Genomic DNA, 26,660 nt, shown 5'->3' on the forward strand with positions numbered 1-26,660 from the left:
GCAAGTTTTAATGTCCCTCTTTCCCACATGGGGAAACCAAGTCTCAACTATATCCAGAGGTCTCTAAGCAGCCCCCAGATTCCACACGCAGAGCGATGCCAACCGTGCAGTGCTGGCGGTTCGGTCTGGGGTGAGTTCACAGTCTGTCTCCCCACTTGCTCTCCCCGCCACCCTATTTAAAGTAACATCTGTTCTGATTTTTGCCATCCCTGTAAACATCTCAGGTACACATCCCCAGGAAAGATAGTGGGCTTCTTCTTCTTCTTTTTTTCTGTCCTTCCTGTAGAAAATAAGGCACTCCCACATTTTTTTTCCTGTGACCTTTGAGTAGGTCGCTGGGCACAGATTCAAGGCCACCCAGGAATACCAGAGCCCCGAAGTGGGCTCCCCCCAGGGAGGGGACTCTCCCTCCACCTTACCCCTTCCACTCTTCCCTTCCCGCCCCATCACATTCTGTTCCTGGAAAAGCAAAACTCCTTTCTGTTGCTGGGTATTTCACATCCTGCATATCTGCTAAGGGCATTTTCCCAGTGGCCTCTGGCTGCACCCGGGCCACTGCATCCCAGCCACATGCCCTGCTAGTCCTCTCACAGCCCTGACGCATTCCTCAGAATGGAGACTCAATGCTGTGGGTGACTTCCTGGCTCCCCTCAGCCCCTGAGGGCAGGAGTTGTCTCTGTGTCACCCAGAGCACATGGCCCCGGGCCTGGGCAGCACCCAGTAGCCCTTGTGAGGAGTCTCCGGCCATCCTCGGCACCCCCTAGCTGCTAATTTGGATTTTCATGGCAGGTGCGTGTGCCATACAGCCTGCACCACCACAAGTGTGCCCGGGTTTTCCACATCTGCAACTATCTCACCCTTCCCCAGGGGCTCCCAGGGGGACCAACACGTCCCCAATCCAAGGGAGGAGAGCCGTTTGAGATGAGACAGTAACACTTTCTCTCGCTGGGAGGCCATATGAGGGTTCTGTCTCTTGCTGGGAGGCCATATGAGGGTTCTATCTTCCGAGGCTGCGGTGGGGTGGGAAGATGATCAAGTCTGCTTGCCTGGGGCTGGTGGCCGAAGCAGGAAGCATGGCCCCTCATCCAGGCTCAGACACCATTTGCTTCATTCACAACCTTGGAAAAGACCTCAGCTTCTTTTCTTGTTCAGTATAAAATAGTGGTTCAGAATTCAGATTCTAGAATCGAGTCTTTTCTTTGTCACATACTAACAAAACATTTATCCTCTCTGATTACTATATTTCTTTTTAAAAAGATTTTATTTATTTATTTGAGAGGTACAGAGAGAGGTAAAGACAAAGAGAAAAGGCTTCTACCTGCTGGTTCCCTCCCCAGATGGCTGGCTGGCTGGAGCTGGGCCAATCCAAAGCCAGGAGCCAGGAGCCTCTTCTGGGTCTCCCACATGGGTGCAGGGGCCCAAGCACTTGGGCCATCTTCTACTGCTTTCCCAGGCCTTAGCAGAGAGCTGGATCGTAAGAGGAGCAGCCGGGACTCAAACCAGCACCCATATGGGATGCTGGAGTCACCGGCGAAGGCTTTACCCACTACACCACAGGGTCAGCCCCGGGTTACCATATTTCTTAATAATATAGAGAAGGACCTCGCTCACAAAGCTGTTCCAGATACTTAGTGAGTATTCACGGATTTTTACCACCAGCTCTCCTATCCTTTCTGATTTTTGATCGGCTCAACTCGTTTTCCTCCGAAGCCAGAAGCAAGCCCTGTCCTCTGTTTCAAAAGCCGCATCTCCCAGCAACAAAGAAAGTCCAGTGAGAGCCGCCCTGGGGTCCCTTTGTAAACGTGGTCGGGGAGGGAGCCCAGGGTCCATCTCGCAGTACATGTCCATCAGACCGGGCATCCTGGGCGTCCCAAGGCTGGGGCTGGAGCGTGTCTCGTGCCTGGCTGTAGCTCCAGCGCCCAGGACGGCGACTTACACACAGTAGGGCTAAGGAATGCCAGGTCCCCAGCCTGACAGCAAGTCGGCTGCTTTAGCGGTATCTCTGAGCCTCATTTTTTTTTTTTTAATCTGAAAATGGAGATGGAAAACGATGCCCAGTTACTGTGAGGACTTAAGTAGATGACGCCCGCAGGGCGCTGGGCAAGGAGCCTGACACCCAATAAGAGGTCAGGGAACGGCGGTTCTGCGGGCACAGGTACCCGAGACAGGTGGCGTGGTTACGTGGTGGTTGCGGATGGGAGCTACTAAAACGAGATCTAGCCTCGGATTAACGAAGGGCTCCCAGAAAGACTCGGAGGGCTTCCAGGAAGACGCTGGTGGCCGGGCACTCCAGTGCGGAGGCGGCGCAGGGGACTTTAGGACCCTGCGCCCCGGGTGCGCGCGGCTGCTGGGCGCGCGCGACGCGAGGGGTGGGGGGGGGAGGGAGGGCGCGGCCGCCGCATCCCGGGGGGCGGGGCCGAGCGCCCGGGCCGCACTGCGATTGGCGGAGGGGCGCGGGTGATGCCGCCGGCCGGCGCGAGGCCCCGCCTCCCCGCGCGCGCCGGCGGCTCCGCAGCCTCGCTCTGGCCCGCGCCGCGCCCCCGCGCCCCCGCGCCGCGTCCGCGCGTCAGTCGGTCCCGAGCGCGGCTGCGGGGCGGCGGGCTGCAGCCAGGCGAGCGCGCAGACCCGGGAGGGCGGCGGTGTCCGCGGGCGACGCGAGAGGACGGTCGGAGCCCGGAGGCTCGCGCGGCGCCATGGCCCCCATTGGCCTCAAAGCGGTGGTCGGAGAGAGTAAGTGGAGCGGGTCGCGGTGCTGCCCGCGGCGCGGGGTCTCCGCGGCTGGCCCCTCGCCCCGCCCGGCCGGCCGGCGGGGTCCCGTCATCCCGGCGCCGCCCTCCCGGGCGTCCGGGGCCCGCTTCCTGCCTGCCCCCCGTCTTCACCTCCCGTCTCCCCTCAGCGGCACCGGCCCGCCATCCCCCCGCGTCACCGCCGCCGGCCCGCGCCCTTCCCCCCGCGGCAGCCCCCCGCCCCGCGCCCCCGCGCCCGCAGGCCGAGTCGTGACGAGCGGGGCCCCGCCGCCGAGCCCCACCTGGGCGCCTCCCCTGCCCGCCCGTTCCCAGGCCCCGGGTGTGCGGGGCGGGGGCCGCCGCCCGCCCCCGCCCCGTCCCCGGCCGCGGCCCCGGAGGCGGGGTCTTCGTGGGGTCGCGAACCCCGGGAGCTGGCGGGGGCGGCGAGCGAGCGGGCGGGGCGGGCCTGCGGGAGCCGCAGTCCGCAGTGTGCGGTCGGCGCGCGTTTGGGGCGCGGGGTGCGGGGGGAGACGGTTGTTTACGGGTCTGCGTGAACGGGTGGGGGGTGCTGTGGGGAAGGGGCGTCTCAGTGCCTGGGATGGGGGGTAGTGCAGAAGAACCAGCCTTCTGGCTCTGCCTGCATCACGGGAAGCGTGCGGTGGCTTTTGCCAGGTCTGGGCTTTTCTCTGTAGGAGAGGATAAGAAAGGAGAAAGAATAAACATGGTGGAAATGTGCATTTCGCTTTTTTGGGAATGCGTTTGGCTGTGTGGTGTTCTTTTGTGAGCATCATCGCTGGGCCCCCGGTTCTTTGTAGCGAGACGTGGGAGCTGCCCCCTGCTGAGGCATATCCTTGCATAGCCGTACCCGACTGAGTAGATCAGAAGCAAATTCTTTTAGAAACGGGACCCCAGATGCACAATTTTCAAAAATTAATTTGAACGTTTTTTTTTTTTAAGTGCCCGGTGTACACCTGCAGTGCCCACGCACGCAGCAAGGTTCTGACGCCTGCACCTTGTGCTTGCCACCGTGTTTAAGGCGCGAGGGTGCACAGGGGTCTGGTGCAACACGCGCATTTGCCCGTGGGTCAAAGACTCGCTAAAACCAGTGGTGCTTAATTTAAAACATAGTGTCCATTTCCTTGCAACTGTAGTAAAAAATAACTTTCATTATTCTGTTTATACCGCTTCTTTCTGAAACCTTTTACAGTCTATGAAATGGGGGATGTGACACGTTTCATTCTCCCGCATGTTGTATCTGGATACTACAGGTTGAAGGTAGAATCCCCAAGCGTTCCAGAAGTCAAGGGTTTGTATTCTTTCTGCCGGGACCTGGTCTATGCAGGTGGCTCCTCAGTCCTCCCCCCCCCCCCCCTTTTTAGAAGCAAGCAAAATGGTTTAAAAAAAATCAATATGCCATATGGTCAAATTTTTTTTTTTTTGCTAAAATAAAGCAAAGCCACTGTGTACAAAAATAAAACCAAACCAGTCTATAGAAAATGGGCCAATGTGTGAACAGAATTTTATTTCAGTAACAAAGTAAAATAAGGATTTTTTTTTTAACTGCTACAAACCAGTTTGAATGTCACAGTCACAGCCTGGTCTTTCCAATGTAAATTAATACCCCATAGCTACTGTCTATCATGATTTTTCATTAAAAATGGAAATGAAAGTGTTTATTTTCTTCATAGCAGTTAACATTTTTTGTACTTGTATTATTGCTTCAGCCATTGGCAGTTACTTTGAACAGAGCAGGCTCTCTTTTTAAAATACTTATGTATTTATTTGAAAGTCAGAATTAGAAGGAGAGAGATACCTTCCATCCTCTGGGTCACTCCCCAGATGGCCACAGCAGTAGGGGCTGGGCCAGGCTGAAGCCAGGTATCAGGAGCGTCTTCCAGGTCTCCCCCTTGGCTGGCAGGGGCCCAGGGACTTGGGCATCTTCTGCTGCTTTCCCAGCCACATCAGCAGGGAGCTGGATCAGAGGTGGAGCAGCCTGGCAGGAACCTGGCGCCACAGGTGATGGCTTTGCCTGCTGTGCCACAGTGCCAACCCTGGAGTGGGATCTTTATCAGACGTCCTGGTGACAAGACCTGGCTGACTCGTGGAGGGCAGTTAAGTGTTAAATGAATGTCATCAAGGATGTGAAGAGGGGCCAGTACTGACTCAGCGGGTTAAAGCCCCAGCCTGCACTGCCAGTATCCCATATGGGTGCTGGTTCAAGTCCCTGCTGCTCCACTTCTGATCCAGCTCTCTGCTATGGCCTGGGAAAACAGTGGAAGACGGCCCACATCCTTGGGTCCCTGCACCTGCATGGGAGGCCTGGGAGAAGCTCTTGGCTCCTGGTCTTGGATCAGTGCAGCTCCAGTTGGTGTGGCCATTTGGGGAGTGAACCAGCAGATGGAGGACACCCCCCCACCCTGTAATTCTTTAAAATAAATAAAAATAATTTTTTAAAAAAGGATATGAAGAAGAACAAGAGAAGTGTTCTGGGCCTCTTGTTCCTTCTCAGGTTTTTTTTTTTTTTTTAAGATTTATTTATTTCTTTGAGAGGCAGTGTTACAGAGAAAAAGAGGGAGAAAGAGAGAGAAAAAGAGGTGTTCCATCTACTGGTTCATGCCCCAAATGGCTGCAATGTCGTTGGCCCAAGCACTTGGGCCATCTTCTGTACTTTCCCAGGCGCACCAACAGGCAGTGGGATGGGAAGTGGAGCAGCTGGGTCTTGGACTGGTGCCTATATGGGAATGCCAGCACAGCAGGTGGCAGCTTTACCAGCTAAGCCACAGCACCAGCCCCAGTCTTTTCATTCTTTTAATAATGTATTTTGAAGAATGGAGAGTCTTCATTTTGATCTAATACAATTTATCCAATTTTTCTTTTATAGATTATGTTCCTATCTGAGAAATCTTTGTGTAACCCAAGTCTCCAAAGATTTTTCCCTAAATTTTCTTCTAAAAGTTTTGTAGTTTTAGATTTTTTTTTTTTTTTGAAAGGCAGAGAGTCAGAGAGATTTTCCATCTGTGGTTCAATCCCCAAATGGCCACAACAGCTGGAGCTGGGCCAATCCGAAGCCAGGAGCCAGGAGCTCCCTCTGGGTCTCCTACATGGGTGCAGGGGCCCAAGGATTTGGGGAATCTTCTCTTGCTTTCCCAGGCCACAGCAGAGAGCTGGATCAGAAGTCCTGGAAGCCAGGACTCAAATCTGCCCATATGGGATGCCAGCACTGCAGGTGGTAGCTTTACCTGCTACACCGCAGTGCTGGCCTCACATATTTATTTGTAATATTTTAGTTTCTTTCTGTATGGCAATGTAAATTTCATAATTTGTAGCACAAATAAGGGATCAGTTCTTATTTGTGAAGAAGATAAAGAGGGGCTGGCATTGTACCACAGTTGGTTGTACTGCCTCCTATGATGCTGGCATCCCATATAGGTACTGATTTGAGTCCTGGCTGCTCCACTTCTTTTTTAAAGATTTATTTATTTGATGGGACCGGCGCTGTGGCATAGCCAGTAAAGCTGCCACCTGCAGCTCTGGCATCCCATATGGGCACCGGTTCGAGTCCTGGCTGCTCCACTTCTGATCCAGCTCTCTGCTATGGCCTGGGAAAGCAGTAGAAGATGGCCCAAGTCCTTGGGCCCCTGCGGCCAATTGGGGAGTGAACCAGCAGTGAACCAGTGAACTGCCTACATCACACATCTAATGTAAGTGACGCCAGAGAGTAGACTTCCAAAGCCCACTCCCCTGATTCTCCTACTTTACAGTCACTCATTCAGTTAACTTTAAAAAAAGATTTATTTATTTGAGAGGCAGAGATAGAGAGGAGAGAGAGAGAAATCTTAAATCCATTGTTTCACTCCCTAAATGGCCACAATGGTCAGGGCTGGGCTAGGCTGAAGCCAGGAGCTTCTTCTGGGTCTCCCACTTGGGTGTGGGGGCTCAAGGACTTGGCCTATCCTCTGCTGCTTTCTCAGGCACATTAGCAGGGAGCTGGATTGGAAGTGGAGCAGCCAGGACCCCAATCAGTGCTCATATGGGATACTGACACTGCAGGCGGAGGATTAGCCTTCTACACCACAATGCTGGCCCCTGTTCCACTTCTGATCCAGTTCTTGCTAATGTACCTGGGAAGGCAGCAGAAGATGACCCAAGTGCTTGGGTCCCTGCCAACAACATGGGAGATCAGGATGGAGCTTCAGGCTCCTGGCTTCAACTGTGGCTGTTGAGGCCATTTGGGGAGTAAACCAGAGGATAGAAGATCTCTTTCTCTCCCTGTCTCCCTTTCTCTCTGTAACTCTACCTTTCAAATAAGCCAGTCAATCTTAAAAAAACAAAGATAAAGAGAACTGCACAAAGTTTAGCAAAGTCTCAGGATATAAGGTCAGTTTACAAAAATTTACTATTTCCATATACTAACTATGAATGATTAGAATTTGATATTATTGTGTTCCAGATCTGTTTATTGAAAACTGCACTGCCCTGATGAAAGATATCAAAGAAGGCATAAATAGAATGAGAGGTATACCATGTTCATGGATTGATGGACTAGGTTGCATTAAGTGTTACATTTAAAAACACGTATTTTCAGTTCTGTTGCGCAAATACCTGTGAGGGATTGCTATACAGTATACTGTATTTAACTTTTTGAGGAGCTGCCCAAGCAGCTATACCACTTTACCTTTCCATTACTGGTGTATGAGGGTTCCAGTTTCCCAACTCACTACACTTGTTATTACCTGTCTTCTTGATTATAGTCGTCTAGTGAGTGTGAAGTGGTGTCTCATTGTGGTTTTGATTTGTATTTTCCTGATGATTAATGAAGTTGAGACTCTTTTCACTGTTTATCTTCTCTGGAAAAATGTCTAGTTAGATCCTCTGCCCATTTTAAAATCAGGTTATTTATATTTTTAATCCACATATAATTTTCTTTTTTTTTTAATTTATTTATTTTTATTTTTAATTTGACAGAGAGAGAGAGAGAGAGAGAGAGAGAGAAAGGTCTCCTTTCCGTTGGTTCACTTCCCAAATGGCCGCCACGGCCAGCACTGCGCGGATCCGAAGCCAGGTGCTTCCTCCTGGTCTCCAATGCGGGTACAGGGGCCCAAGGACTTGGGCCATCCTCCACTGCCCTCCCGGGCCACAGCAGAGAGCTGGACTGAAAGAGGAGTAACCAGGACTAGAACCTGGCGCCCATATGGGATGCCGGCGCTGCAGGCGGAGGATTAACCTAGTGAGCCACGGCGCCGGCCCCTCCACATATCATTTTCATATGAAGTTATTTTTACTCTGTTTTTTAAACATAAAAGTGGAAAACTTCAAAGAATCGTGCACTTAAATCTTGTGCTTTCTGTATGCTTTTGATAAAAATGTTTTCTTGAAATAATAATGATTTTGTGTTCCTTTTAGGCTTAAAGTTTAAAAATTTAAGCTGTTGTTGAGGGTCTCCTTGTGTCCTCATTCCCAACTTACTAAAAATACCATATTTTTGGACCTCGCTTTTTAAAGGATTCTCAAACAACTTGCTTGTCCTTGGAACCGACCCATTCTTCAACACTATTTTTCCCAATAGAATTTCCTCTCTTATCTGGAGTAGGAATTTCTCCGTCAACTCTTTGATACCATTCAGTTCTTTATCATGATAGCATTGTGCACTAGGTTATAGTTATTTGTTGTAAATTTTTCTTCCTTGTTAAATCATAAGCTCCTTGAAGGCAGGGACTGTGTCTTGTTCCTTGACATTTCCCATAGTGCCTCGAATAGTTTGTCACACATGGCGGATAGCAAACAGTGTGGAGAGTTAAATTGCATGTACACAGTGCTGGGCCAGGCCAAAGCTAGGAGCCAGGAGCTTCTTCCAGGTCTCCCACGTGGGTGCAGGGGCCCAAGCACTTGGGCCATCTTCTGCTGCTTTCCCAGGGTATGTATAGCAGAGAGCTGGATTGGAAGAGGAGCAACTGGAACTAGAACTGGTGCCCATATGGAATTCCGGCATTTCAGGCCAGGGCTTTAACCCGCTTCGCCACAGCCTTGGCCCCCTAAATTTCTTTTAAAAAATTTGTTTTGGTATCCTTTTTTACAGGTGTATTGTGAAGTTAAACAAGTTAACATACACAAAGCACTTAGCGTATTTAGCATGTGTTGAGCACTATTTGAATATTAATCATTGAAATCGATAGGGCAACTTATCCATGTAACCTTGAGGAATTATCCTAAACTCTACGGGCCTCAGTTTCTCAGTGTAAAATAAGGCTAACGAGAGTAACTTGTGGGATTGTTTGGAGGGTGAAGTGACTCAGACTAAGTGAAGTGCCTAGAACAGGGCCTGGCATCCAGCCCTTCTCCTTAACAGCCATTTAACATTACAGTTTCATTCCAAGCAGAGGAATAATGTTGAGATTTAGATTTGAAGCTGAAACCAATTGATATACTCTGTAGACCCATAAGTATACTTTTAAAAGGCTTGTTTACTTGTTTACTTAAAAGGCAGTTCCAGGTTGTGAGAGAGAGACAACGACATCTTCCATCCGCTGGTCACTTCCAAATGACCACAGCAGATGCTAAGGGCTGGACCAGGTTGAAGTTAGGAGCCAAGAACTCCATCTGGTAGACCCATAAATATTGAATCCATCTTGTTAGAGCATCTGAATTCACTTGGAAAGTACAAAGTTTTCTTTTTTTATCAAAAAAAAAAAAAAGATTTATTCATTTGAAAGGCAGCATTAGGTCTTCCATCCACTGGTTCACTACCCAGATGGCTGCAATGGCCAGGCTGGGCTGTACCAAAGCTAAGAACCCAGAGCCTCTTCCAGGTCTCCTACATCTGCTGCAGGGGCCATCTTCTGCTGTTCCAGGCACATTAGCAGGGAGCTGGAACAGAAGTGGAGCAGCTGGGACTCTTAACTGGCACCCATATGGGATGCTGGTGCCACAGGCTGTGGCTTTACCCACTGTTGCCACAACGCTGGCCCCTGCAGGCGGCAGCGTTAAGCCACAATGCCAGCCCCAGTTATTTTTGTTTCTCTCTCTCCCTCCTTCCCTTCCTCTCTTCTTTCCTTCCTTCTTTTTTCCTTTTTTTCCCTCTTTTTTTAAAGATTCATTTATCTATTTGAAAGTCGGAGTTACAGAGAGAGAGGGAGAGACAGAGAGATCCTCTATCTGCTGGTTCACTTCTCAGTTGGCTGCAATGGCCAGGACTGGACCAGGCTAAAGTCAGGAGCTTCTTCCAGGTCTCCCGCATGGGTTGTAGGGGCCCAAGCACTTGTGCCATCTTCCACTGCTTTTTGTGCTATGCCACACTGGCCCCTATTTTTGTTTTCTAGTGAAAGAAACTAAGCATATGAATTTTCAACTAAGTGCAGTTTTGGTCAAATCTTGTAAAGCACCCATCTAACCGTTTCAGTTGTAACTCTTCATGACTGATTACCGGGATGTGTTATTAAATTGGGAATTCTGGGGCCAGTGCTGTGGCGTCATGGTTTAAGCCTCTGCTTGAGGTGCCAGCATCCCATATGGGTGCTGGTTCAAGTCCTGGCTGCTCCCCTTCCAATCCTGCTCTCTGCTATGGCCTGGGAAAGCAGTGGAAGTTGGCCCAAGTGCTTGGGCCCCTGCACCCTCTAGGGAGACCCAGAAGAAGCTCCTGGCTCCTGGCTTTGGATCGGCCTGGCTCCGGCTGTTGTGGCCATCTGGGGAGTGAACCAGGGGATGGAAGACCTTGTCTCTGTCTCTCCCTCTCTCTGTAACTCTGCCTCTCAAATAAATAAATCTTAAAAAAAAAAATAAATTGGGAAGTTAATTCTGACTTCACAGTATCCACATTAAATAATACAGGAAAAGTTGCTTGGAAAACAACAAAGAGCCAGTATCAGTGGCTGATTGTTCGTGGATGGAGTCACAGATGTCGGTCCGCCTGCTCAGGGTCGCTGAAGTCTGGAACCAACTGCGGGGCGGGGGTGCAGGGCAGCAGGCGCTGCCGCCGCCGCCCACTCTGCCGCAGCCTGGGGAGCTCTGCCATGGTTACAGCAGGGCAGCCTGCTTCTGCCCAGCTCTGATCTGACCCTGACATCCCGGGCTTCGAGGGAGGAGCCACAGACAGCGCAGGTGACTGCTGCTCTGGCGATCAGAGTCCAGTCTTCCTCCCTCTCTCTCTCTTATCCTCGCCCACTTTCCCTTTCAGTACCTACTAATCACTTTTCTTAAGGGCTGGCCCTGTAGGACAGGAATAGATGTTAAGTGTTTATCACACTAGCAAAAGCCCATTTTATTTGTGGGAAGAAAAGCATTTAGAGATGAAGACAAGACAGACAAGTAAATTTTTAAAGCAAATCACTGGATCCTGACTGTGAAGACCCATTTGAATGAGAGCCTCCTGCAGTCACTCCCTGGTGACTCCCGGGGACCTCCGAGACTTCAGAGGGCTCCAGGACGAGGTGGTGCCGGGGGTGGGGGTGGGGGGCTCTGGGAGCAGGTGTGTTTAATTCCTTCAGCCACTGTGTGCACAGATTGAGAATGATGGATAGTGGACCTGGGCCTCCTTGGGGCCTCCAGACAGCTAATGGTCACACAGTGGGGGATGTACCCTGACAAAGGCCACATGGGCGATATTGGGGCCCTTGGGGAGCCCCAGCAAGGCCTGGGGATGAGGGAGACCCTGAAGATGAGGAGAGATCAGCCAGGCAGAAGGATGGTGTTGGTGGGGCCTGGGGGAGAGTAAGCCAGGCAGAGCGGAGTGTCTGAGGTTGTCAAGAGAATGAGAAAGGTTCATAGCCGGCACCGCGGCTCACTAGGCTAATCCTCTGCCTTGCGGTGCCGGCACACCAGGTTCTAGTCCCGGTTGGGGCGCCGGATTCTGTCCCGGTTGCCCCTCTTCCAGGCCAGCTCTCTGCTGTGGCCCGGGAGTGCAGTGGAGGATGGCCCAAGTGCTTGGGCCCTGCACCCCTTGGGAGACCAGGATAAGTACCCGGCTCCTGCCATGGGATCAGCGCGGTGCGCCAGCCGCGGCAGGCCATTGGAGGGTGAACCAACGGCAAAGGAAGACCTTTCTCTCTGTCTCTCTCTCTCTCTCACTGTCCACTCTGCCTGTCAAAAAAAATAATAATAATAAATAAATAAATAAAGGTTCGTTCTGGCTGGAGAAATGCTAGAGCATTCTTAGCCTTGTTGAGACCTTTTTCTTTGCTCTAAGAGCCTTGGGAAGCCAGTGCAGGTTTTAAGTCAGGGAGAGACACAGAAGTCAGTTTGGGAAGCTCTCTGGCTGCTGGGTGGGAGGCAGTGAGTTACAAGGCTGCGGGATGTCAGTGGTGAGGATGGTGACCTGAGCAGGATAGAGAAGTGGGTAGGGAGGCGGGGCTGTAGGATATGACAGGGTCAGGTTGTGCAGGACGGGAAGTATGCAGAGCAGATGGGGCTGGGAAAGAGTCCTGGTTTTCCAGTGTGCACAGCCGGTCAGATTGGTTGTGCCCCTGGCTGAGAGATAAAAACAAAAAACAAAGAAACAGGTTGTGGGGAGGATGCTGTTGCAGACGCCTGTGAGCGGTACATCCTAGGGCAGGTGCTCAGAGGCAGGCCAGGCACCCGGGAGTGGCAGGGCGGGCTAAATCAGTCGTTTGTCGAGAATAAGAGCACAGACTCGGAATGTAAAGTTAGACTTGCACTCCAGGAAGGAAGGAGGGGAGTGGCCACTCGCCGGAGGTGGGGACCACTGTGCCCTCATTCCTGACACAGCCAAGTGCCAAGCTCTTCCCACCCCCGTTCATTCTTGCTGAGAGGACAGTGGGGTGGTCTGGGCAGTGAACAAAGCCTGGCTAAGCAAGTTAAAAGCAGATGTTTGGGAGCCATTGCTGTTGCGTGGTGGGTTAAAGCCCTGTCCTGCAGCACCGGCATCCCATATGGGTGCCAGTTCGTGTCCCGACTGCTCCACTTCCAATCCAGCGCCCTGCTAATGTGCCTGGGAAAGCAGTAGAAGATGGCCCAAGTCTTTGGGCCCCTGCGACCCACATGGGAAATCCTGAAGAAGCTCCTGGCTCCTGACTTTGGATTGGCCCAGCTCTGGCCATTGTGGCCATTTGGGGATTGAACCAGTGGATGGAAGACCTCTCTGTCTTTCAAATAAATAAAATTTTTTTTAAAAAAAGCGGATGTTTGGGACACCCCAGAGCCAGGAATTTCAAACTGAACTGGGTCATCTGCTCACTTTGAGACAAGGCATTATCAGAAACCTAAGGCTACTTCTGACTGCCTTCTTCATGCCTGCCCCATGCCCCGGACCCCAGACCCCAGACCCCAGACCCTGACCCCTGACCCCTGACCCCAGACCCCAGACCCCAGACCCTGACCCCAGACCCCAGACTCCAGACCCCGGACCCCAGACCCCGACCCCGACCCCGACCCTGACCCCAGACCCCAGACCCCGACCCCAGACCCCAGTATACATCCTCAACCGAGGAGTCTTTGGTCTAGAATTTGAAACTGAATTACACAGTGTGCAAAGGAAAACCTCACAGCCATTTCTCACCCATCCGCCAGCTGAGGGCAGGTGGCAAAGGCCAGTACACCGCCTTCCGCAGTGTCTGAGCAGAATGTCCAGATGACACCCAGGTGTGGCGGGAGCTCAGCACTGCCTGCACACTCTGCTACCGCTGGATGGCCGGAACGGACTGGCCCTGCTCTAGACAGTGTAGATGGAAATGTCTACATGAGGAGCCTGTGAAAACTTTGATGAGGAAAATGACAGAGACGTAGCGAAGGCTCAGGCCAGGATCTTACTGTGGAGGAAGACTGGTGCAGAGAACACGGTCTGCGCCACCACACCGAGAAGTCAGGAAGGGAGCTCGGCCGTGAGGTTATGTGAAATGGCAGAATGAGGTGGGGAGGTGGGGAGCCAGCTCGCCGGGCTAAGGAAATAAACAAACGAATAGCATTGCGAACCATGAGGGCAGTTTTGACGTAAGAAGCAGAGTGTCTGTGAGTGTGCCGAGGGCAGCGCCGGCAGCCTGCGTGGTGAGCGCGAGTGAGTGTGCGCAGCCATTTCCGTTTGGTTTTCAGTGCTGCGCCTCTTCTGGAGCTCCACCTTCTTCCTGTGCTTGACGCTGGGCCCGACCCAGGAAGGAGGATGTTTCCTGGTTTCTTACTGAGACCGGCCAGGAGGATCTGGGGAAGGAAGCGGCTCTCCTGGAACTGGACCTTTGTGAGGTGGGGGCGGGGACATTTCCTGCCTCTGGAAGCCTCCCTGAGGCTTTTCTGTCTCGTGCGTTTGACGTCTGTGGCGTGGTTGCGTTGGAAGTTCCCCACAGGGCTTGAACTGTGGCCTCCTCTGCTGTGTAGGACTGGGTCTTTTTAATACCTCTGATCTGTAAGCCTAAAGCAAGTTACATCTTAGCTGGTGGGCTGGGGAGAGTCTCGGGCTTGCACCTGAGACGATTCCTGCCACTGCCCCGGCCGAGTCACCTCATCTCCCTTGGCTTCAGTTTCTTTGTAAAATGGGCAAGATCAGGGTTTCTCAGCTTTGATGCTCTTGACATCTGGGACAGATGAACCTGTGCATTGTCGGATGTTCAGCAGCACCCCTGGCCTGTACCCGTTAGATGCCGAAGCGCCCCCAGTGCCAAGCCTTGGCTGTCAAAACTGCAGGGGCTGGTGTTGTGGTGCAGCAGGTTAATCTGCTGTTGGCAACCCTGGCGTCTCAGAGTGCATGTTCAAGTCTCGGCTGTTCTGCTTCCAACCCAGCTTCCTGTTACTGGGCCTGGGAAAACAGCAGGTGCTTGTGCCCCGAGATCCATGTGGGAGACCTGGATGCAGTTCCTGGCTCTTGACTTCATCCTTGCCCAACCCTGGCTTTTGTGGCCATCTGGGTGGTAGTGAACCAGCAGAATGAAGACCTCCCTCTCTCTGACTCTGCTTCTCTCTGTGTTGCTCTGGCTTTCAGATAAATACATATATAAATACGAAAGAAAAAGTCTCCAGACCATGCTGACTGTCTCCTGGGGAAGGAAATTCACTCACTGATGAGAACCACTAGACTGGGTCGTCTTCTGTCCCTGCCGACTCTCGGTTTCTTGGATTGTGTGAAATACTCCATTCTCTTCCCCTCTCTTCAAAGTGCATTTCCCCTAATCCTTTAGTCCTCAGGGAAGCTGCCTTTCAGGAGAAGAGGTGTGATTTGGAGCCATTAGGTGCTGCGTCTGCCAGTTTAAGATGCTGGCCACGTCTTGGGTTCCTGCCAAGACAGATTCCGGTTCTGGGCTCCGCAGCTCCAGGAGGGATTACTGCAGTCATCAGCGTGTGTTCCGGAGGGAGCAGAGCCTTTGCAGGACACACACAGGTCGGCAGCGCAGATGGCCGTTCACAGATGAGGCCTGCCGCGCCGGTGCTGTGTGGGCACAGCCTCTTGTCTCGGGTCTCCTTAGCGAAGGGGAGAAGCGGCTGAGTGCTGTGTGCTGGCTCCACGGTCTCGTGTCAAAGTTACGGCCCTCGTCCTGCAGCCCTTTGTCTTAAGGACGTCCTGTTCAGCTGCGCCCATGAGGTAGCAGCATGCGTTCTTCCCCGGAGGGGCGTGTCACCGATTTTGTGTGTCTCTGATGTTTTAGTTCAAGTATTGGCACAGCAGTATTGACCACCATAAGCTGTTGACTTTAAGAAGATGTAGATGGTTTTGGTTTACATATATGATCGAATTTTCTGTTTTTATGTATTTTGTAACTGCACAGCTCTTTTTTTTAAAGATTTATTTATTTATTTGAAAATCAGAGTTACACAGAGAGAGAAGGAGAGGCAGAGAGTGAAGTCCTCCACCCACTGCTTCGCTCCCCAATTGGCCGCAACGGCCGGAGCTGCGCCGATCCGGAGCCAGGAGCCTGGGTGCAGGGGCCCAAGGTCCTGGGCCATCCTCCACCACTTTCCCAGGCCATAGCAGAGAGCCGGATCGGAAGAGGAGCAGCCGGGACCAGGACCAGTGCCCGTATGGGATGCTGGCACTGGAGGCAGCGGCTTTACCCCTCAACTCCACAGCGCCACGGCCACAGCGCCGGCCGCCACGGCTCTTTCTAACCCAGGAACTTGTGTTCTAGGCAGCCTCGGGCGGAGCTGAGGTGACTGTTGCCTCTCAAGTACGCTAGGAATCGTGGTGCTGCTCTCCACTGTGCCCACTTTGAGAGGTCCTTCCTGGTAACTGGGGTCCCAAGGTCTGTGAGGCTTTGCTTAGAGATTTTTTTTTTTTTGCACTCTAAACCTTATGAAGGCCGGCACCGTGGCTCACTAGGCTAATCCTCCGCCTAGCGGCGCCGGCACACCGGGTTCTAGTCCTGGTCAGGGTGCCAGATTCTGTTCCGGTTGCTCCTCTTCCAGTCCAGCTCTCTGCTGTGGCCCGGGAGTGCAGTGGAGGATGGCCCGGGTCCTTGGGCCCTGCACCCCATGGGAGACCAGGAGAAGCACCTGGCTCCTGCCTTCGGATCAGTGCGCCGGCCGCAGCAGCCATTGGAGGGTGAACCAACAGCAAAGGAAGACCTTTCTCTCTGTCTCTCTCTCTCTCACTGTCCACTCTGCCTGTCAAAAAAATAAAAAAATAAAAAATAAACCTTATGAAATGGGAAAATAAGACTCAAAAAAAAAAAAAAAAAAAAAGCATCTCCTTGAAAAGAAAGAGAGAAGTCACCTTCGTGACCCCGAGGTTAGGATTTGGTTTCTCAGGTGTCAGGTGTTTCCCGTCATGCACACCTCTCAGGTGCTGGCAGCGGCCCAGGGTGTGCATGTCCTGACGCTGGGCCTTCTCTGCTTAGACTTACTGGGGCAACGTACTCAGGTGCTGGCAGCGGCCCAGGGTGTGCATGTCCTGAGGCTGGGCCTTCTCTGCTTAGGCTTACTGGGGCAACGTACTCAAGCCGTTGTTAACCCACCTCCAAAGCTGTGACAGCTCCAACCCATCAGCCTTACCCTTTTGTCCCACTCCCACCACCCAAAACTCAAACCCTGAGTAGAGCCATCCTCAGATTATTACTGGATTCAACAGCTGCCAGGCATCGGTCAGAGGGGGTGGTACCCTTTCCTCGCCCCGTGGATAACAATTTGTGGTATCTCTTGGTCTTTTTCTCTTCTGCAAAGTGTAATTTAGGTATAAAATTACAGTAAGTGATACTAATTTAATTATAGTTTTTATAGGAGTAAGCCAGACTACCTGTCTTCAGGTGAGACACTATGGAATAGTTCTATATTGCATTAATTTTTTGTTGTTTATTTGAGAGGCATAGAGAGAAAGAGCGTGCTCCCACCTGCTGGTTCACTTCCCAAATGCCCACAGTGCTCAGGGCTGCAGCTGGAAGCTGGAAGCGCAGTCCAGGTTTCCCATGTGCATGGCAGAGACCCGGCGCTCGAGCCACCCCGCTGCTTCTCGGGGTCTGCATGAGCAGGAGGCTGGAGTCGGGAGCTGGAGCAGGAACCCTGATGTGGGACGTGAAGTCAGGACTTCTGGGCTGCCTGCCTGCTCCTGCACTGGTTTTTTGAGTTTGATTTCTGTGTGTCATTGTCTCTCTTGGTGGTGGTGGTTCTTTGTTTTTTGTTTTTAACAAACAGTGAAAGGAACTTGTTTGAGTTTGAAGTTTTCATCTAAAATTCCCTAGTGAGGTTTTGTTTTTTGTTTTTGTTTTTTTGTTTTGTTTTGTTTTGTTTTGTTTTTACAGGCAGAGTTAGACAGTGAGAGACAGAGAGAAAGGTCTTCCTTTTGCCGTTGGTTCACCCCCCAAATGGCCGCCACAGCCAGTGCACTGCGGCTGGCACGCTGCGTCGATCCAAAGCCAGGAGCCAGATGCTTCCTCCTGGTCTCCCATGCCGGTGCAGGGCCCAAGCACTTGGGCCATCCTCCACTGCACTCCCGGGCCACAGCAGAGAGCTGGCCTGGAAGAGGGGCAACCGGGACAGAATCCAGCGCCCCGACCGGGACTAGAACCCGGGGTGCCGGCGCCGCAGGCAGAGAATTAGCCAAGTGAGCCGCGGCACCAGCCCCTAATGAGTTTTTAAAAACAGCTTTATAGAGATACAGTTGACATACCATATCACTCACCCATTATATACAATCCAGGAGCCAGTGCTGTGCAGTATTAGATTAAGCCTCCGCCTGTGTCACCGGCATCCCATATGAGTGCCAGTTCATGTCCCAGCTGCTCCACTTCTGATCCAACTTCCTGCTAATGGTCTGGGAGGGCAGTGGAAGATGGCCCAAGTGCTTGAGCCCCTGTGCCCACATGGGAGACCTGGAAGAAGCTCCTGGCTCCTGGCTTCAGATTGGTCCAACTCCAGCTGTTGAGGCCATGTGGGGAGTGGACCAGCAGATGGAAGGTCTCTCTCTCTCTGTAACTCTGCCTCTCAAATAAATAAATAAATAAAATATTTTTTTAAAGGTGTATACAATTCAGTGACTGCATGTTCATGGAATGGTGCGTATGTCATCACAGTCAATTTTAGAACACTGTCATTAGCCGGCGCCGCAGCTCACTAGGCTAATCCTCCGCCTGCGGCGCCGGCACACCGGGTTCTAGTCCCGGTCAGGGCGCCGGATTCTGTCCCGGTTGCCCCTCTTCCAGGCCAGCTCTCTGCTGTGGCCCGGGAGTGCAGTGGAGGATGGCCCAAGTGCTTGGGCCCTGCACCCCATGGGAGACCAGGAGAAGCACCTGGCTCCTGCCATCGGATCAGTGCGGTGCACCGGCTGCAGCGCGCCAGCCGCGGCGGCCATTGGAGGGTGAACCAATGGCAAAGGAAGACCTTTCTCTCTGTCTCTCTCTCACTGTCCACTCTGCCTGTCAAACAAACAAACAAACAAAACAAAACAAAACAAAAAAGAACACTGTCATTAACCCAGAAAGAGCCTCCATATTCCTCAGATGTCACCCCCACTTCACTCTGTCCTCGGCGGCTAATGGGCTGCTTTCCATCTCTGGATTTGCCTGTTCAGGACAACATGTGGTCCTGTGTGCTGGACTTCTTTGACTTAGCATACATGTTCATGCATGCTGTAACATGCATCCATGCCTTATTCCTTTCCGTGACTGATATTGCTGTGTAGATATGCCGTGTTTGTTTATCCAGGCATCAGATGATGGACATTTGTTGTTTCTGCTTTGGTTATTTACAAATAGTGCTGGTGAGAACATTCCCATCCGGGCTTTCATGGGAATGGGAGCTTGCATTCCTCTGGATGTACTCCCTAGAATCCAGGCTTTCATGGGATTGCTGGGGCCTGTGGTCACTCCTCTTTAGTCACTTGGGGAACTGCCACTTTACGCCCTCGCCATGGGATGTGGGAGTTCTGACAACATTTTAATCTCATCAAGCTTTGGGTATGGTATCTTACTTCTCCAACTAGACTAAATCTGTAGAGGTAAAGAATTGATTTATACTTCTAGTTTATGCTGCGTAAGCTTCATGTGGTTATGTATATTTTATTATATAACTGCTAGATGCCTCACTTCTGTGGGCCTCAGTTTTCTAGCTTTTGTAAATTGGGGGTGACTATAAATACTTAACCTCTGAGGGTTGCTGTGTGCGTTAAATGAGATGCTATAAGTAAGACTCACTGGAGCTGGTGTTGTGGCACAGCAGATTAAGCCCCTGGCTGTGATGCCAGCATCCCATATGGTGGCCAGTTAGACTCCTGGCTGCTCCACTTCAGATCCAGCTCCCTGCTAATGCACCTGGGAAAGCAGTGGAAGATGGCCCAAGTACTTGAGCCCTTGCACCCATGTGGGAGACCCGGAAGAAGCTCCTGGCTTCTGGCTTCAGCCTGTCTCAGCCCCAGCCATTGTGGCCATTTAGGGAGTGAACCAGCAGACAGAAGATCTCTCTCTTTATCTTCCTCTCTCTCTGTAATTCTACCTTTCAAATAAGCAAATAAATCTCTTTAAAAAAGAAAGATTTTAAAAAAAAAGACTTACTAAAGGATTATGTCCCATGTAGTAAATTTTCATTAAGTATTAGATATTACTTTTGTTGTGGACAATATTTTTCATGAGACTGAATTATTGATTGAAGTTTTTTCTTTTTCTTTTTTAAAGATGTATTTATTTATTTGAAAGGCAGAGTTACAGAGAGGCAGAAGCAAAAAGAGACAGAGAGGTCTTCCATCTGCTGATTCACTCCGCAGATGACCACACCAGCTAGAGATAAACTGATCAGGAGCCAGGAGCTTCTTCTGGGTCTCCCACGCAGGTGCAGGGGCCCAAGGACTTGGGCCATCTTCTGCTGCTTCCCAGGCCACAGCAGAGAGCTGGATCGGAAGAGGAGCAGCCGGGACTAGAACTGGTGCCCATATGGGATTCTGGTGCTTGCAGGCCGGGGCTTTAACCCGCTGCGCCATTAATATTTCCTTTTTTTTTTTTTTTTTTAAACTTGGTTTTGTTTTTTGTTTTTTTTTTTTTTTTTTGACAGGCAGAGTGGACAGTGAGAGAGAGAGACAGAGAGAGAAAGGTCTTCCTTTGCCGTTGGTTCACCCTCCAATGGCCGCCGCTGCAGCCGGCACACCGCGCTGATCCGATGGCAGGAGCCAGGATCCAGGTGCTTTTCCTGGTCTCCCATGGGGTGCAGGGCCCAAGCACCTGGGCCATCCTCCACTGCACTCCCTGGCCATAGCAGAGAGCTGGCCTGGAAGAGGGGCAACCGGGACAGAATCCGGCGCCCTGACCGGGACTAGAACCCGGTGTGCCGGCGCCGCAAGGTTGAGGATTAGCCTATTGAGCCACGGCGCCGGCTAATATTTCCTTTAAAAATATGTTTGGCAAAGGTTGTCATGTTTCAGTCAGATATTTGTTATTAGCAAATAGAGATTCTAAGATGGCACATGCTTCTTCTCAGAGTGTATCTGTATCTACACTTGACACCACACTCCCTGCATTTGCTGGGGCAGTTAAGGGAAGAACTTTCCACTTGAACTGACCAGGAGAGTCAGTGCTCACCTGTGTCAGGGGTGAAGAGGTCTGTCTTCTCCAACAGTCCCTGAGAAAGGGCCTCTCAGACTGTTCTCCAAGCAGTGGTCTTTGGGCTGGGGGTCCGGAATCCTGGGCCTGGGCTGGGGGTGGTTTGGACTCATGGGTGAAGTCCCCTTCCTCAGCACCTTGAACGGATCTGCTCGTCTCACTCCAGGGGCAGGGCTTAGCTGCCCCACCCCAGGGCTCCTTCGTTCTGCAGACAGTTGCCAGCTGGCAGAAAGGTGGAGTGAGGGTGCTGCAGGGGAGGGGGTTGTCATGTTTGAAGTGGAGTAAATGAGGCTTAGTGTTCAAGGCACAGAATACAGCCTGTGACTTGGGGTAGTCTTCGGCAAGCATTGCTTTAAGGGCCCAGGGAGACTTGGGGTGACCCTTCTGTGCACCTCCTGAATCCCCTCCCTCCCTGGAGCACGTTAGGTCCCGCTGGACTTGGCGCTCTGTCCCTGGACTGCCCCGACTTGGAAATGGTGCACCTGCTCTTCTGTGCCGGCAGATCTTCCCCCAGACCTTCAGGGGTGGTTTCTCCTTGTTACCTCCTGAGAGAGGACCGTCTGCCAACCCCCAGCACAGTCTAGCTCATTAAACTTTGTAGTTTCTGTTTGAGCAGTGATCATTCTCTGAGTGATCTTGTTGTTTCTTTGTGTCTACTCCCTGTTTCTCCCCTCTGTACCAGAATGGGAACACTTTAAGAACAGGTGTTTTGTTTAGCTTGTCCATCTTAGCCTTTCTAATGTCCAGAAGAGTGTCTGGCACATAGCAGATATTCAATAAATATTGAGTGCATGAAAAAAATCCATGTAGAGAAGCAAATTGGAAAACAGGAGATATTTCAAACTCCATAGGGGAGCTGTAAGAAAGCGGCTGGAGACCAGTGGGCCCTTCCTTATTAAGAGAGTCAGAATCCCATTTTATTTATTTATTTATTTATTTTTATTTTTTGACAGGCAGAGTGGACAGTGAGAGAGACAGAGAGAAAGGTCTTCCTTTTGCTGTTGGTTCACCCCTCAATGGCCGCTGCGGCCGGCACACTGCAGCCGGTGCACTGTGCTGATCTGAAGCCAGGAGCCAGGTGCTTCTCCTGATCTCCCATGGGGTGCAGGGCCCAAGCACCTGGGCCATCCTCCACTGCACTCCCTGGCCACAGCAGAGAGCTGGCCTGGAAGAGGAGCAACCAGAACAGAATCCGGCACCCCGACCGGGACTAGAACCCGGTGTGCCGGTGCCGCACGCGGAGGATTAGCCTATTGAGCCATGGCGCCGGCCAGAATCCCATTTTAAGTTGATGATAATGGGATGGTGACAGCCAACAGCAGTGAGGCACTCTGTGAGTGCTGAGCTATGTGTTCTACACATACTAACTTCCTTAGTCCTCACAGTAGCCTGAGGAGGCACATGTGCCGTTCCCATCCCATCTTACAGGTAGGGAACTGTGACACAGAGCCACTTCAGAACTTGGAATGGAGCTGGGACTCAAATCCAGGCACTTGTATGTGGGATACAGGTTTCCTGTGGTGCCTTAACCAGTGCATCAAAGGCCTACCTCCTTGTGTTCGATTTTTTATTTGCATTCATGATGGATGTACATTGGTGCAATAGCACCATTATTCCAAAATGTGTTCATGTGTTCATTGCAGTTCTGAGAAGATTGGATGATTTTGGTGAAATAGTCATATAGTTTGCTATATGGGTATTTTAGTGATTATTTTATTTTTTTACAAGATTTATTTGCTTATTTAAAAGAATTACAGAGAGAGAGGGAGAGACAGAGGGCGAGAGAGAGAGATTATCCATCTGCTGGCTCACTTCCCAAATGGCCACAACTGCCAGGGCTGGGCCCAGCCAAAGTCAGGAGCCAGGAACTTCATCCAGGCTTCCCATGTAGGCAGTAGGGGCCAAAGCACTTTAGCCATATTCCTCTGCTTTTCCCAGACCACCAGCAGGGAGCTGGACTGGAAGAGGAGCAACCAATACAGAATCCGGCGCCCCAGCCGGGACTAGAACCTGGGGTGCCAGCACTGCAGGCAGAGGGTTAGCCACGTGAGCCGCGGCGCTGGCCTATACTGACATTTTTTAATCATTAATCACCACAGCAGGCCATTAAAGAATTATAATTCTGGGCTGGCGCCATGGTGTAACGGGTAAAGCCGCTGCCTGTAGCACCAAAATCCCATATGGGCGATGGTTTGAGATCTGGCTGCTCCACTTCCAATCCAGCTCTCTGCTGTGGCCTGGGAAAACAGTGAAAGATGGCCCACGTCCTTGGGCCCCTGCACCTGCGTGGGAGACCCAAAAGAACTCCTGGCTTCGGATCGGCTCAGCTCCGGCCATTGCGGCTAACTGGGGAGTGAACCAGTGGATGGAAGACCTCTCTCTCTCTCTCTCTCTCTCTCTCTCTCTGTGTGTGTGTGTGTGTGTAACTCTGACTTTCAAGTAAATAAATAAATCTTTAAAAAGAATTATAATTCTAACTTTGCAGATGAGAAGACTAAAGCTTAACATGCTTTAAACTTGGGCAAACTCACACAGCCAGAGCATACCTGAACCTGGATTTTAACCCTGATCTGTCACCTTCAGCACTTCCCTGGACATTTTTTCTTAATGGTGTGCGATGGAGTAACCACGGCCTGAGTAGCCAGCGTTGTGCCCCACACCACTGGGGTCAGGAGGGTGCCTTTTGGAAGGACTTCCACTCCTGAGTGAGAGCAGCTCTGGAGATTCCCTGGACTTAGGCTGGTGAAAGAGGAGGGAGGCTGTGGCCTTGGGTTGCACTGCCTTATTCCCTCCCGCCTGGGCAAGCATCTCCTGGTGCCTCTGTTATGGGTGGGACTACAGAGTGCGGACTGTGGGCGTTGCCCGTGGTTGGAGGGCTTTGGCTGTGTTTTTCCCCAGCTTCTTTCTGCTAATCATGCCACTCCCAGTGCTTTGACATGCCTTGGGCTCGGAGTCTGGCCCAGGTCACTGAAGGGGGCAGTCCTAGGACCTCAGGCCATGAGGGCTTCATGGGGATGGGGCGCTACGTGCCTGGGTGTCCCTCAGGCACTCCCTCTGTCCTGTGTTTTGGGGTTCCAGTTAGAGGGTTGGGTACAGCTGAAGAGGGCCAGATAATCTTAGACAACCTGCTGTTTATCTCAGGACTGAGAGGAATTTTCTGAGTTCTAGAGGCACCCAGGTCCTAGAGCGTCTGGTTGAGAGAGGACCCACTTTCTTGCCCACTTGGCCATGAGGGAAGCAGACCCACCAGAGTGAGATCCCTGGTGTCAGGGAGAGGTCAAAGCAGGCTCTGGCCTTTTGAGCAGCGCTGGGTGGACAGGTGGGAGGCGGAGCAGCCGTGGATGCACTCAGTTCGGTCGTGGCCAGACCTCTGGGCAGCAGCGGCTGCACTGGCCCCCTGGCTTCTCCCCACTGAATGAAGGAGGTTTAGGAAGGAGAGGAGGAGTGATCGCCAGGGATTACTTGTGAGGAGGTAGCCCAAGCCACTTGATTCTTAATGCTAAAATGGGCTCTAATCCGTGTTTCCTTTTCGGTATTGGATTAAAAATGTAGGGCAGGGATAGAATTGGCTGTTAACGATACCCAGGACAAATACATGCCTTCCGAGGTGCGGGAAGGAAGTAACTTGGTAGGAAGCGTGGGGCAGCAGTCATTTGTTGCGTCTTTTAACGCTGAGGCACTTGGTCTGATTTACTTCCTGTGTCTGCCTTCCCCCAGCAAATGGTCACAAGCGAAATTTTTTTTCAGTGAGTTTAAATTAATTTTTACTGGCAAAAAACATATTCATTGTCAGTAATATAAATTTAAATAAAGACAGTGAAATACCACTTTATACTATCATAGTAGCAAAAATAAATAAATATAACTGATTTTATAGTTATTGTGTTAATTTGGAGAGTCCCACAGCACTGATGATGGTATGAATTATGCTTTTGGAAGATAATGCTGCAGAATTGACCAGGAGCCCGGACATTTATGCTCTTTATCCATTCATTCCGTACCTAGAGAGCTTTCCTGACAGAATATCTGTGCAAAGAAGAGCACTGGACACAGAGATATTCACTGACACACACACACAGCATTCTTCCCGTCCAGAAAGCTTGGGCAACACTGGAAGGCACACACGGACAGCTAACGGTTGTCCATGGGGGCTGGTGCCTGGCATAGCAGGTTAAGCCCCTGTGGGCGTCGGTTCAATTCCTTGCTGCTTCACTTTTTTTTTTTTTTTTTTTGGTAAGATTTATTTATTTATTAGAGAGGCAGAGAGAGAGAGAGAGAGAGAGAGGGAGGAAGGTCTTCCATCCGCTGGTTCACTCCCCAAATGGCCACACTGCCAGAGCTGTGCTGATCCGAAACCCAAAATCCGGAGCTTCTTCTGGATCTCCTGAGTGGGTGCACTTGGGCCGTCTTCCACTGTTTTCCCAGGCCATGCTGCTCCACTTCTGAACAGCTCCCTGCTAATGCACTTGGGACAGTAGTGGAAAATGGCCCAAGTGCTTGGGGCCCCATACCTATGTGGGAGACTGGAAAGAAACTCCTGGCTCCTAGCTTTGGTCTGGCCCAGCTGCAGCTGTTGAGGCCATTGAGGGGTAAACCAGCAGATGGAAGATCTCTGTAACTCTGCCTTTCAAATAAAGTAGATATTTAAAAAACAAGATTTATCATGACTTTACAGCACACAAATGACATTTTTGGGTAAGCTTTTCTCTTCATATCTGCTTTTTAAAAATTGTTGTAATGTGTTCTTTCCCTGCCAGCCATATATTTCTACCAGTTTCTCCCTGTACTGTACTCACCTGTGAAAACCAAACCAGTTGTTCCCTGTAGCTGGACAGCTGGACATTGCTGGGGAAGGCACACAGTTGTGCCGCCTGGTTTCACTTAAGTCTGCATCAGCCTCAGAGCACCCCTCAGTACTGCCCAGAGGTGCCCGAGCATCGTGATGAAGGCACGCTGCAGCCTCCGGGAACAAGTAACGCCGTCCTTCACCCCTCCCCATAATTACTTTATTTCCCATAAGCCCCCTCCCCATAATTACTTTATTTCCCATAGGGGAGCCCTTCCCCACTGCCACCACATCTCCAAGGCCACGTGCAAGCCCATCTTCAATTCTGGCCTCTTCCCACCAGCGCCAAGGGCTCTCTGCCTCGAGCCTAGCTCCCGGTGACTTCTGTGTCTCAGGGCCCACCCCTTCCTCCTCCCTGAGGGCCTCAGCCTCCCAGTGATGTGTTCTCACTCCAGGTCTGCCCTTCTCTCCGGTTTATTACTGGTGCCACAGTAAACACTGACTCTCATATCTAAAAAACAAACAGTCCCGGGTCAGCACTGTGGTGCGCTAGGCTAAGCCTCTGCCTGTAGTGCCGGTATCCCATATGGGCAGTGGTTCATGTCCTGACTGCTTCACTTCCAGGCCAGCTCTCTGCTGTTGGCCTGGGAAGGCAGTGGAGGATGGCCCAAGTGCTTGGGCCCTGCACCTCATGTAGGAGACCCAGAAGAAGCTCCTAGTTCCTGGTTTTGGATTGGCCCAGCTCCGGCTTTGTGGCCATTTGGGAAGTGAATCAGTGGATGGAAGACTCTCTCTGTCTCTGTCTCTGTCTCTATCTCTGTCTCTCTCTCTGTAACTCTGTCTCTTGAATAAATAAATCAATCTTTGGAAAAAAAACTTGCTTTCACATCTCTGTCTACTCTGTTAGTTTAATGCTTTTCCTCTGCTTCCTTTTTAAGCAAAACTTCTTTTAAAAAAATTATTTATTTATGTATTTGAGAGGCAGAGTTATAGGTAGGAGCCTGGAGCTTCCTCTGGTCTCCCACGAGAGTGCAGAGGTCAAGCCATAGCAGAGAGCTGGATCGGTAGAGGAGCAGCCGGAACTAGAACCGGCAGGCGTACGGGATTCGGGCACCACAGGTGGAGGGCTAGCCCACTACGCCACAGCGCTGTCCCCTGAACAGAACTTCTTGAAGGAGCTGGTGTGGTCAGCGGCCTTCT

General features: G+C 51.4%; 1 protein-coding gene across 3 annotated transcripts in view; it reads left to right on the forward strand.

Annotated features, from left to right (window-relative positions):
* The first annotated feature begins 2,499 nt into the window (after positions 1 to 2,499).
* STXBP1 (syntaxin binding protein 1) overlaps positions 2,500 to 26,660 on the forward strand; it is a 64,138-nt gene continuing 39,977 nt past the window's right edge. Inside the window, exon 1 of one of the 3 annotated variants that reach the window (XM_070057125.2) lies at positions 2,500 to 2,730. In XM_070057125.2, the coding sequence (XP_069913226.1) occupies positions 2,694 to 2,730 (37 nt within the window). In that variant the 5' untranslated portion in view covers positions 2,500 to 2,693. Of the gene's footprint in view, positions 2,731 to 13,823; positions 13,911 to 26,660 lie in introns of those variants that run through there. The other 2 variants (XM_070057122.2, XM_070057127.2) reach the window with 2 other exon arrangements.

This window comes from Oryctolagus cuniculus, chromosome 1, assembly GCF_051225735.1.
Source record: "Oryctolagus cuniculus isolate XC-2025 breed Fujian yellow rabbit chromosome 1, ASM5122573v1, whole genome shotgun sequence".
Lineage (NCBI taxonomy): Eukaryota > Metazoa > Chordata > Mammalia > Lagomorpha > Leporidae > Oryctolagus > Oryctolagus cuniculus.